At 41.6% G+C, this 13,261-nt stretch overlaps 1 protein-coding gene across 1 annotated transcript; it reads left to right on the plus strand.

Moving 5' to 3' along the window:
* LOC138956607 (ankyrin repeat domain-containing protein 29-like) lies at positions 1 to 12,874 on the plus strand. The gene is made up of 3 exons (XM_070327923.1): positions 1 to 133; positions 11,454 to 11,825; positions 12,207 to 12,874. The coding sequence occupies exons 1-3, from the start codon at positions 1 to 3 to the stop codon at positions 12,872 to 12,874; spliced, it is 1,173 nt and encodes a 390-aa protein (XP_070184024.1).
* Positions 12,875 to 13,261: the final 387 nt, after the last annotated feature.

The following is a 13,261-nucleotide window of genomic DNA, read 5'->3' on the forward strand; positions in this document are numbered from 1 at the left end:
ATGTGGTATGAGAGGGTGCTCAATGTGTGGTGCACCCTGGTCCAGTGCTGGTTGAATGTGGGATGCATCCGGGCCCAATGTGAATTGAACCCTGGCTCAAGGGGGCTGCATGGTGGATGCATTCTGGCCCCAAGTAGGCCTTATGTGGGGAGCATGTGTATTGCCTGGATGGGACCCACACTATACCATTTGCGCTTCTAAGATGGGTCCTATGTGGGTTGCCCAGATAGCCCCCATATGTTAGCACATATGGGGCCAACTTGGGACACATCTGGACGTGCTGGCGGGATCTCTCTCTCCCTATCTCTCTCTATCTCTCTCTCTCTCTCTCTCTCCCTATCTCTCTCTATCTCTCTCTCTCTCTATCTCTCTCTCTCTCTCTCTCTCTCTCTCTCTCTCTCTCTCTCTTCTCTCTCAGACACACACCAACATACACACCAAAGAGTATATTACATCTCTCTCTCTCACTCTCTCTCTATGCTTTGAAACAGTTTTGCTTGGGGACTGTAATCTGTAGAGTAAATATATACCCTTCAAAGGTTAAGGAACACTTTTTCAAACGCATGCCACACAGAAAAGGTAAAATTATCTTTTTTTTTCTTTATTGTTTTATTGAAGAACTGAGGACTGTCTCCAGAAAATGTGACGTCAAACAAGCCAGCGAAAACAACGCTAGAGCTTGTTACTCTAGACAACCCTCTAATTTAAAATTCACAACAGTAGTATTTCTTACAACGAAGAACTCCAAAATCTTTTCCCGGTAGCGATAACTAGTTAAGCTACCCGCTAATCGGTAGTGAGATGTCCTACGACGTAAGATGACATCTCCCCGGACCATCACAGAGCCCCCATCAAACGATTTCGTTCTAGAAGAGCGCCATCTGCAAAGTGCTCTTTATGACGCCTCCATACTCTGTGCGTCCATCAGCAGGATCCAAGAAGAGGCGGGACCCATCTGTTTACAAGAACTTAGCCCCACGATGACGTAAGCACCTCACATGTTGAGTGCACCAGGCTCGGTGGGCAGCTGAAGGGTTGGCAGTCAATGTTGTTCTGCGGTTTGGGCGCTGTTTACTGAAGTTGAAAGCATGTAAGCACTTTGTAACACTTTGATTACTGACAACAGTGGGTGGTGGCAGCTCATGGTCGATGCCCGCTGCCTTTTCAGTGACTTTTATTTGCTGCATGACCTTCATTTGGATGATGCGATCCTTCATTGTTGTGATGACTGTAGGCCGACCATACCCTTGCTTGAAGCCATGGCTTCCTTCAGTCTGATGATGTTGAAGTGAGACACTGCAACTCTCTGAACCACTTTCTGCTTATAGCTATCAAACTGCTCTTGCCTGATCCAAGTCGCTCCCTTTTCGTGATAGGGGCATGTTGTTTCATTGCATTATTTTGTCAGTGTGTCAGTTTACAAAGACAAACGTATAAGCACGTTTTGTGGCTGAAATCCTGTTGTAGCACGTGCGTTACTGGTTTTTGTCCTGGCATGTCTTGCACCGATTTGATAGGACTTTTAAAACTGCCCCCTTTTTTAAGAAAACCTCACTTTTTACGCCTGTTTAGCATGAAACGGTTACTGTGCCTGCCAAAAAAGTTCCTAGCCCAAGACGCACTTCCCCTTTCTTAATTAAAAAAAGTCACGTATCAATCAAAATTGTCAAACCCTTGATTTGTTGCAAATATTTTAAAGATTGTGAACATTTCATGACCGGTCCCTAACTTTGTTTGAAAAGTATATAATGTCCCTCTTGCTCTGTATCTCTCTTTCTCTTTCTCTGTGTCTATCACTCTCTCTCTCTCTCTCTCTCTCTCTCTCTCTCTCTCTCTCTCTCTCTCTCTCTCTCTCTCTCTCTCTCTCTCTCTCTCTCTCTCTCTCTCTTGTCTCGTTAAAACAAAAAGAAGAGATGCATGCCACAAACACCAACAAACCTGCGTGGCACCATTGGTTTTCTCTCTCCCTCTCTCTCTCTCTCTCTTTTCTTTGTCGCTCTATCTCTCTCTCTTGTTGCTCTGGTACTTTCTTCTCTTTCTTTTTCTCTCAGACTATTCATTTTCTCAAAGGAACGTGTGTGGTTGTGCATGTGTGTGTGTGTGCGTTTGAGCACATGTGTACAAAATTACTATTGTTAGTTGTGTTTGTTTGTGTGAGAGAGCCATTGGGAGAAAAGGGAGAGAGAGAATACGGAATACGGAAAGTTTCTTAGAATTGGCCTAAGGGGCCTTTCCAAGGGCGAACACAATGCACACAATACTTAATATAATCAAACAGTTGTACTGGGAAACAGTCAAACAAAGATACGCAAATGCATAAAAAAATCATACAAGTCAAGAATTGTGGTTTTCTAGGAGAGAATATCTCAACTTGAAGGAAATAAACAAATATTGTGCAGTGTTTACAATTAAATCGTCATTACTGGATTTCAACAATTGGACTGTGTTAGATACCTTCTTTATCTTTACAAAAAGGGCAACATTTGTTATGCTGGAGCATAACGGAATTTTTGACTGTTTATTGGGGAAACATCTAATCTGAAACGAGCTAAGGCACATCTAAACATACCTGAGGTTATACAGTCAAAATACTTTTCTCGTTTAATACAAATTTTAAAGGAACTGTACAAGACACACTGATCACTATTTTCCAAGTGACCCCACCATCCTTGGCGAAAACAATCAATCTCACTTTTAACACTTTCAAAAACGCCTGTTAATGTCGACACCCATAAAACCAGACGTGACCAAAGCCAAAACGACACAAAAGCATTCTTATTTTGGATACCCAGGTGTTTTTTACCCTTTCCATCGAGCAATAAGAGTGCTCGATAAGCTTTCTTGGAAAACATGTTATCAGGTTGTTTAAGGAGTTTGAACAAATATTTAATACATCTTAAATTATCATTGACAATCATATACAAGGGGTAACGGCCAAGTTCACCATAAACACAATCATTAGGAGTTTTTACAGAAATATTCAAACATCGGTTGCAGGCAAAATTCGTGAACTTTATCTATTTGAAGGTGGGGTTCGTATCTCCATATCAGAGGAATACAGCAACATCGGCACCACAGTTTTAAACTTGTTGTGCTCCTTCTTAATGATGTTGTTATATTATCATGTGTCTGTTTACGAATAAAATACTGTTTAAAGGGACTTGTGCATCGGATAACTTTAAAAAAAACACAGTGGGAGAGTATAACAACTAATTCTTCTCAGAGTAATGAGTGTCTCAATCACACATCTTTCGGCTTTCACTGCTGTGTCCTCTAGTGCACTGCGGAAACTTAACGAGTTAAAAACGTCAGACCAGTTGGTGCAAACCATAGCACCATTTTTCGTGTTTGGAAAGAAACCCATCCTTCCAAAGGACAATCACTTTTTATTTTTCGAGATTAACAATCAATTCCAAACGTTTCGCAGACTTGTATAGGACGTGTAATTGTGACTGTAGTCCTATCAATGTTGCGGTTAATAAGGCTAAGTCATCAGTAAAAAGTAACAAGAAATCTCGATCTCTTCACTCAAAAGGGTGGCCCCATGTCGCCCCCGGAATATAATATCATTTGCCAGCTCATTAATTAAGATTGAAAACAAAATCGGACCAGCCAATAAATCTTGTTTCAGGCCGTGAAAACACTCAAAATACTGGGTATATGAGGAGTTGTTTCTGACACATGCTTTGATTTTTTTTTACATGGCCTTCAGCATATTTAACATGGTTCCTTGAACTCCTGTCTTGAATAATATCTGCCACAGCACAGAATGGTTGACGTTGTCGAATGTTTTATGAAAATCGATGAATGCAACGTACAGTTTAGATTTACCACATAAATACTTTTCAACTAGAGCATTAAACGTGTAAATGTGGTCGACAGTCGACCTGCCCTTTCGAAAACTATTCTATGCATCATTAAGCACAAAGTTTTCCTCGGTCCAGAGCGTAAGTCTACGATTTAATACATATGTAAAAAGTTTACTCAAAACATTTAAAGGCACAGTGCAGCTCACAGCCTTCGTTTTGCGTTTTTGTTGCAGCTGAGTGCATTTACAGTTCAAAAATCCTCCTATGGTAGTAAAACAAACCCAAAACTACCCAACGACGACATCTGTGAAGTTCGACAGTTTCTTGTTCACGCGAGTGCATACATTAACCTAGTTAATTACTAGGTGTTTGGTCGGAGTTCGATTCAACTGAGTGATTCCGGCCTATATTTTGTTTTACACAAACTCAGTTCTTGACTCTTTGGGTGCAAGTCAATGAAACTTGGTAGTTCTTCTAAGGGATAGCTGCCTGAGGTATGACTAACAGCCCCAGGGGCTCCGTGCACCTGGATTTGACAAGTTCAGTACCTTTAACAGGGATATACCTCGATAATTGTCTGGTAAGTTCCTATCACCTTTCTTGTGAAGTGGAATAATTACTGCTTTGGTCCACTCTTCAGTGTATACGCCTTTTTGGAACAAGTGATTAAACAACACAAACAAAACGGAAGAATAACTTCACAAGCATACTGTAACATTTCATTCATTATCCCATCAGGTCAAACAGCCTTACCTTTACTAAGATTTTTAATTGCATGACTGATCTCATCAACAGTAATTTCCCCATTAAGACATTCATCCAAAAAAGAAGTCCCTCTTTCGGCATTTAAAACCTCACTTCCGTCATCAAAATCACCATCAACAACTTGTTCAAAGTGTGTAAACCATATTTTATTATCAATCGACGACGCACTGTATGTCTAATTACGTTTAAATTTTCGAACTTCATTCAAAAAAAATCCGTTGGACTGTTCAATGAAGTCAACAAGCAATCAACCTTCATCTGGTTAAAGGAAGATTTCTTCTTATCTTTAATATTGTTATACTCTTTCCTAACTATCAAATAAAAATTGTCTTGTCATAAAATGTATCAATGCTCTTCTTGCTGCAAATGTACTCTGCAGACATTCTGAATCAAATCATTCAGCCATATTATTATTACCTGTGTTACAATGCATTTTCAAGCAGCATTGAATAGTGCATCAGAAAAAATCAATGCTGACTCATAAAAATTGACGTTCACTTTTATGTTAAACTCATTCATCGTTTTTACATTTAGTCAAGTTTTGACAAAATGTTTTAACGTAGAGGGGGGAATCGAGAGGTCGTGGTGTTTGTACGTGCGTGCGTGTGTGTGTGTGTCTCTGTGTGTGTGTAGAGCGATTCAGACTAAACTACTGGACCGATCTTTATGAAATTTGACATGAGAGTTTCTAAGTATATCCCCAGATATTTTTTTCATTTTTTTTTTATAAATGTCTTTGATGACGTCATATCCGGCTTTTTGTGAAAGTTGAGGCGGCACTGTCACGCCCTCATTTTTAAACCAAATTGGTTGAAATTTTGGTCAAGTAATGTTCGACAAAGCCCGGACTTCTGTATTGAATTTCAGCGTGGTGGCTTAAAAATTAATTGATGACTTTGGTCATTAAAAATCTGAAAATTGTAAAACAAAAATTATTTTTATAAAACGATCCAAATTTACGTTTATCTTATTCTCCATCAATTGTTGATTCCAAAAACATATAAATATGTTATATTTGGATTAAAAACAAGCTCTAAAAATTAAATATATACAAATTATTATCAAAATTAAATTGTCCAAATCAATTTAAAAACACTTTCATCTTATTTCTTGTCGGTTCCTGATTCCAAAAACATATAGATATGATATGTTTGGATTAAAACACGCTCAGAAAGTTAAAACGAAGAGAGGTACAGAAAAGCGTGCTATCCTTCTCAGCGCAACTACTAAACCGCTCTTCTTGTCAATTTCACTGCCTATGCCGTGAGCGGTGGACTGACGATGCTACGAGTATACGGTCTTGCTGCGTTGCATTGCGTTCAGTTTCATTCTGTGAGTTCGACAGCTACTTGACTAAATGTTGTATTTTCGCCTTACGCGGCTTGTTTAAAATGCAAATGATCTAATCTCTTGTAAAAAAAATATATGTCTTTCTTTTCTTCGGACCAAACAATTTTCTCACTATCAATGTTTTGCACACCCAGAACAGTTAAACTATGCTTCCACCGGCATGTGGTCTGACTCCACTCTCTCACCAACCACAAGCCTTTGGAAGCTAGGCACCAGACAGTTTGATACAATAAAATAATCCACCACGCTGCCACCATTCTTAGAAATATAAATACATTTCCGGTTTCTGTCCCTCTCAGCACATCCGTTCAGAATGCATAAATCAAAACATGTGCAACATTCAAGCAGCGTTTTTTTCCAAATTCGTTTGTCTCGGTGTCTTGGGATTGTCGCCCAGTGTAAATGTTGTCTTCAAATAGTAAGTCTTCAAAACACTCGATCGATTCGAAAACATCACACACTGGCTTTTGAAAAGCTGTCCTCGCGTTAAAATCGCCACAACAAATTATATTACTGTCTACGTACTGCCATCCTGAACTCAGGTCAGAATGAGTTCGGCTCATTCTCTCCCTGACAGGATGCTTTGAGTCTGGCAAGCAAACCAATTTTTTTTAAACATATTTAGAGCTTTTTGTAATGTATTATTGATATAAGCAGATTCGTGATCGTCGATAATGATTTTTCATGGTGTTTTGTAATTGTTAAATTACAAAGGAATTGATATGTAAGACAGTTTCAAGCGAGCTATTTTTCGCGGCTGTATTTACTGTGCAAACAACTCTAAATATGGCAAAAGTGTCACGTGATAATCAACCGTTTGGTTTCGGCACTCACTGGAGCAAACGATTTTTTCTGTAACCAGTTGACAGTGATGAAACCATACATTACGGTCTCCTTCCGGCAGTAGTCCCAAAATGTCGACTTGTTTTGACCTTAGAACGATGTCTTTATCATAACTGTGAAGAACAGAACGGAGATCACTGTCTGCAATCATTTTCGTCTCGCGAACACTGATCTCAAATTTAGATCATGCTCGCGAAAACCATATGGGAGATAACTCTGTATTTTTGTTTTGATAGATTCGCGTAGGACTGTAGCGTCCGGCCAGGGAGAGAATGAGCCGAACTCATTTTGACCTGTGTTCAGGATGCTGTACTGCTCGAATAGATCGACACAGCCGTGCATTACGTCATTGATCACACAATCTGAATTCTTCACTCGGTAAAACGGCGACCCAATCGGTTGACAATAAACTGACATAAACAATGTATCTCTTTCCCCGCCCACAAGAAGACGAGACAATTTGATAACCAAGAATTCACTTTCATTACAATAGTTGTTTAACATTTTTTTTTACCAACAAAATCACCCCTCCTGAGCGGCGACCGTGGTGCGAAATGTTTAACTGAGGGTCATGAAAGCTGCACATAGTCTGGAAACACGTGGGACAGGTCAAACGAAATGTCAGCGAATGTTTTGACCAATGTAACGAAATCAAACTTTGTTACGTATCTCATTAAGGTGGGGGGATGGGGAGGGGGGAGTGTTGCGACACTAAAGGGTGGGGCCAGGGGGTATATGATTTTTCAAGCTTAAGCTCAAAATGCTTTCCTTCCAACTTTGGAGAGGGGTTATGGTGGGGTGGCTGAGGTGATTGGACATGTATAAGGGTCTTTGTTCGCAGACTATTTGTGACCCTCCATCACGAAATGAGTCGCATGTGACATGTCACCTCGCGCGGTTCTGCGCTAGGCTTAATATAAGTCCGGGGAGTGTCTGGTAACAGTATGAGGGTCACCTTAGTCACATGCTTATAAATCAAACAGTTTTCGCTCTTTTCTAAAACGGTTTTCACCAGTGGATAGAGCATAAAAAACTCTTTAGGAAAATGTAAAAATTGAAAATCATGCAAAGGTGACATGCGACTCATTTCGTGGTGGAGGGTCACATTTGGCAAAAGTAGGAAATGGTGTGTATGTATGTGCATGTGTACATGGATGCGTATGTGTACATGGATTTCTTTCTTTCTTTATTTGGTGTTTAACGTCGTTTTCAACCACGAAGGTTATATCGCGACGAGGGAAAGGGGGGAGATGGGATAGGGGAAAGGGGGGGGGGAGGGAAAGATGAGATAGAGCCACTTGTTAAGTGTTTCTTGTTCACAAAAGCACTAATCAAAAAATTGCTCCAGGGGCTTGCAACGTAGTACAATATATGACCTTACTGGGAGAATGCAAGTTTCCAGTACAAAGGACTAAACATTTCTTACATACTGCTTGACTAAAATCTTTACAAACATTGACTATATTCTATACAAGAACCACTTAACAAGGGTAAAAGGAGAAACAGAATCCGTTAGTCGCCTCATACGACTTGCGGGGTGCAGAGAAATAAGGATGTGGAAAAGAAGACTTTTGGTAAGTGAAATAAAGGTGATGGATCTGGACAGTCAGGTAGAAATAAGACAACAAGAAAAGAATTGGAAAACTGCAGGGAATAGTAGGGAGAGTTTCCTTGGAAGGAAATATAGGTGAAAGGACTGGTAAGGCAGAAATAAGACAAAAGAAGAGAAGAAACAGAACCGTTAGTCGCCTCTTACGACATGCTGGGTAGCATCGGGTAAATTCTTTCTAGTCCCAACCAATATGGGACTCCCCCTAACCCGCGGGGGGTGTGTACATGGATGCGTATGTGATTCTGCAGCTTCTGATTTTAATCATTTCTTTACATTACCTCACTAAACAGAAAAAGATCAGTAGATAACAATGAAAGGAGGGTCCTTTGTCCAGTAAGTTATTCTGTGCGATTTTTGCGGGTGCTCAATTCCTTTCCCTTATTCTACCATTCTCTTTCCTTTCCATCCCCAACTTCTTGTATCCGGCCTTTGCCAAATATTCATGTACAGTCGAACCTGTCCTGGCGATCACCTCTTGATAACGATCTCCTGCCCATCACGACCACCCACAAAAATTACCAACGAGGCGGTTTTTTTAAAACTTTTTATTTTGTGTTGTGATTCACCTTTCCATCGCTACCACCTGTCTACAATTTCCACTTTTGGTCGATCCCTTGGCAGGTTGTTTCGGACAGGTTCGACTGTATCAAGTATCTTATTTTAGACACACAAAGACAATGTTGGATTAGGGTAAAATGATAAAAACAGGCTGCCATAATGATGTATTTCCAAAGAAAATGTATACATACTATACTGCGTGATTTTATTTACACATTTTTCCCCTTGGTTTGGATTGCACATGCTTCACTTTCAGTAGGCATGAATCTCCAAATGTACTATCGTCTATTACCCTTGTGTGTGTGTGTGAGGGTGGGGGTGGATGCATGTACGTGTGTGTGTGTGTGTGTGTGCGTGCGTGCGTGCGTGCGTGTGTGTGTGTGTGTGTGTGTGCGTGCGTGCGTGCGTGCGTGCGTGCGTGCGTGTGTGTGTGTGTGTGTGTGTGTGTGTGTGTATGTGTGTGTGAATGTCAGAGAGTGAGAGAAAAATTACCGATGAGTCTTTTGTTCGGAGTATGCAACGTATTGGCTGCATGATTAACATCTGAGCCAATTTTTTTCTAACTAAACAACATTAGGCATATTTTCTGTCAGTACAAACTCACTTTTTAATTCTTTTAGATGACCGGCCCCCGTAGCGCAGTGGTTAGCGCATCGGGCTGTGGGCCGGGAGGTCGTGGGTTCGAATCCCATCAGGGTCATGTGGGTTTTTCGGGCTACGGTCGGCTCCTACCCAGAGTGGAAGTGCTATGGTTCCTATGGGAAGGCTGGAATCACACAGCCGAGTGTCATTCACTTAACGAATGCGACTTTGAGGGTGCTCAGGTTCTGTTTACCTGACCAACACCGCAGGTGCGGCAGTTCTCGAGCCTGGTTGACACCAGGATATATTATGACAGTAAGCGTAGAGTGCTGCCCTGTCACGTAGTCTCAAACCAAATTGGAAATCCATAGCATCATCATTATAATCATCCTCATCTCATTAATCATCCAAAATTATAAATTGCCCTTGCTCTTGTGGCCCTTCATGCCCGGAGCTCTCATGGTGACCTTGGTCTCAGTGTTCCTGTTCCATCCTTCCCTGAATAGTACTTCTGCTGTCAGTCTTCAACGTGTGACGTTCTGGGGTATCGACGGAGGGACGTGGTGGCGGTCTGCTCTCTGGAGGGGACGCTCACTCAGTCTGGCTCCGCGACTTAGCAGTCAATGTCGTTAGTAGGGGGCATAGTAGGTAGTGGGCTGCGTCCGTTAGCTCGGGACAGACCCACTACTGAACACCGTCGAAGTGACTCAGCAGAAGTGCAGTGTCATCTTCCGAGGGTAGCCTACCGCAACGACCCGACATCCCTCCCTGGAGCGTCTGTAAAATCGACAAGTCTGGCAGCGGAACGAAATTCAGATGTGGATGGAGCAGTGAGTGCAGGGACGAGGCGGCGTGAGAGCACACCGGAACAAGGAACAGGTGTAAGGGGAAAAAAAATTCTTTTAGATGGGGACAAGGGTTCCCTCCACCCTATTTCGGGTTTACACTATGGGTTGTTTAAGCTTGCTAAGAGTCATTGTATTTATGTCGAACCCCTCGACAATGGTTCTCTTCCCTGGCTCTTCGTTGATTGACACTCAACAGCATTAATAGTCTCTAACCTTCTCTTAAGAGAAAAGAGCCATGTGAGCATGCGCTTCGTGAGTTTCGCCATGGAAACTTCCGCCGAGAATGCGAACATAATTATTGGGTACTTAGAGCAAAAATGTGCTTACGTTTAAGTTTTAAAATTATTCTGCACAGTTCTTCTTCTTCTTGTCGTTCACCATTTTTCTCCAAGTGTCATGAATGGCATAATGCACAGTCATTTAACACCCTACACAGGAGTCATTTGAACACACTAATTTTTGATTCAGGAGTCTAAATTGATTGGTTCTTTCCTATATATCTGAGTCCAGGCATGTCTAGGAGAGAAACACTTATTTGTATAACATAAGCGTAGTTTATCTTGACGTTGTTTGTTTTAAATTGTATTCGGGGAATTCTAAGTGAAAGAAAGGAGACACTTGGCAGGAAAACAATAAGTCCTTTTTTGTAAGAGATATGTTTCTTATAAGCAAGTTTCCTATAAGCGGATTCGGCTGTCCTTCAACTGATTTTTTTGTGATAGCTCAGTCGGTATTTCAACTAGTGAAGATTTTCTAAGCAAATGCTTGCTGTGACCTGTACTATGTCTTTAAAAGACAGCCATGGAAAGCTTAAACGTTAAGTTTTCATAATCTGAGCATGACACTTCTGTGACCTTGAAATTTCAAAAGGGTCAACTAGATGTGGATCCTTATGGAGATAATCAAACTCTTAAAGTGTTGCAATGATTTAAAGATATAGATGCAGAAACACCTACGGTAACCTCAAAGTATTTCGTTTGCCGGCCAATCTGATGGACAGATGGCCGACCGTCTTTATGGGCAGACTCTGCTCATTATCGAGACTCACTGAATACGCAGGCAAGTCATATTTTCTTTTTGTTTCAGAAAAGGGCGATCAACAAGAAGAAGAAAGGGGCAAAGAGCCGAAAAAGACTAGGCGCCAGTGGGAAAAACCCCCAAAGCTATTAGTGGAGGAACCTTCTGAAGAACTAGATGATCTGGAGAACCGAGAAGCACACAATGTGGATTTTGCAGTGATGCTGCGGGAAGCTTCTTTGAATGATAATCACCTCGAAGTACAGGAAATCCTTCAGAAACGTCCTGATGTAATCAACGACAAGGATATGAATAGTGGTCAGACTGCTTTGCATATCGCTTCTGCGAAAGGAAACATTGAGACTGTTAAAGTCTTGATCGAGCATGAGGCTGATATAGAGTCTGTTGACAACGAAGGGTGTACACCGCTGCACGAGGCCTGTAAACATGACAAACTACATGTGATGGAACAACTATGTGCCCTGAAGGCTAATATTAATGCAGTATCAAAGAATCTGAGAACACCTCTCCACATTGCTAGCGAGCTTGGATATCAAATGATCGTTATGCGTTTGACGGAAAAAGGAGCTAACATAAATGCACAGGATGCTGCTGGAAATACACCCCTGTATTTAGCGACTTTAAACAATTGGTCTGGCACAGTCAAAGTACTTCTGAGTCTTAAAGCTGATACCGAAAAGCGTCCTCACGAAGCGGCAACCCATGAGACACCACTCTTTATTGCATATAGAGACGGACAGGAAGACATCTTCATATGTATCCTCAAATACAGTCCTGATATTGAATGTGTACTCTTCACAGCAATACAGAAAGGTGACACGGATACAATACGTTGCCTCATACAACATGGAGTGGATCCTAACCACATGATGCGTGTTGCGCATACATGGGTAACACCGCTGTTCATTGGCTCTTGTTCCGGACAAAAAGAGGTGGTTGAATTTCTACTTCAGTCTGGAGCAAATGCAGACTTTACAACAGCCAGCGGAGCAACTTCTCTCTATAAGGCAGCAGAGAGTGGAGATGCAGGCATTGTTGAACTCCTCCTGGACTACAAAGCTGACACTGAAACCCCGTTCCATGGTACGGAAGGTGTGATGACTCCACTATTCGTAGCGTCATCCAAGGGGAACATAAGCACGGTTAAACGTCTTCTTGAAGGTAATGCAAACCCAAACTTTGAAGGAACTAACGGTATAACACCACTCATCATCGCTACCAAAAATGACCATGCAGCCGTGGTGAAACTTCTTCTGAGCCATGGTGCTGGTACCAATGCAGCTTTCCGTCAAGGGGGAGACACAAAGACTGCACTCTATATTGCATCTGAAAAAGGAAATACAAACATCGTCGAGCTACTTCTTCAAATTAAAGCACCCAATGACGTCACATCAAAGGATATAGCAACATCCTTACACATCGCCACAAAGAACAGGCACACAGCTGTTGTTGAACTCCTGCAAGACTAAGCCAACACTGAAATTCAGTGTGTTGGCAAGTACGGCCGCATCACATCCCTCTTTTGTGCTTCTGGGGCTGGATACATAAAAACTTCTGCTCAAAAGCGGGGCAAACCAGGACTTACAACGACCAGATGGAGCAAGCCGTTGTCACGATTCTCTTGCTGAATAATGCTAACATAAACTACAGCCACTGGACATCGCCACTATATGTGGACACGTGGACGTTGTGAACCTACTCAGCTCCCACAAAGCCAATGATTGAACACATCTTCAACTGCAGGTCGATAGTACAGAAACATTTACAGCGACAACTCCATTGCAATGACTGTAAGACCAAATCTGTTACATTTTCTTCTGGTAGGTCACTAAGGACTTCATTATATATGAGGAAGT

The sequence above is a fragment of the Littorina saxatilis genome, unplaced genomic scaffold (genome assembly GCF_037325665.1).
Source record: "Littorina saxatilis isolate snail1 unplaced genomic scaffold, US_GU_Lsax_2.0 scaffold_74, whole genome shotgun sequence".
NCBI classification, from domain to species: domain Eukaryota; kingdom Metazoa; phylum Mollusca; class Gastropoda; order Littorinimorpha; family Littorinidae; genus Littorina; species Littorina saxatilis.

Bases quoted from the DNA above. Each gene is read 5' to 3' on its own strand.
- LOC138956607 (XM_070327923.1), top strand. From the start codon at position 1: ATGTGGTATGAGAGGGTGCTCAATGTGTGGTGCACCCTGGTCCAGTGC. The intron at 134-11,453 runs GTAGGCCTTATG...TTTTTGTTTCAG, and splicing joins TGGATGCATTCTGGCCCCAA to AAAAGGGCGATCAACAAGAA. The intron at 11,826-12,206 runs GTAAACATGACA...TACTCTTCACAG, and splicing joins TACACCGCTGCACGAGGCCT to CAATACAGAAAGGTGACACG.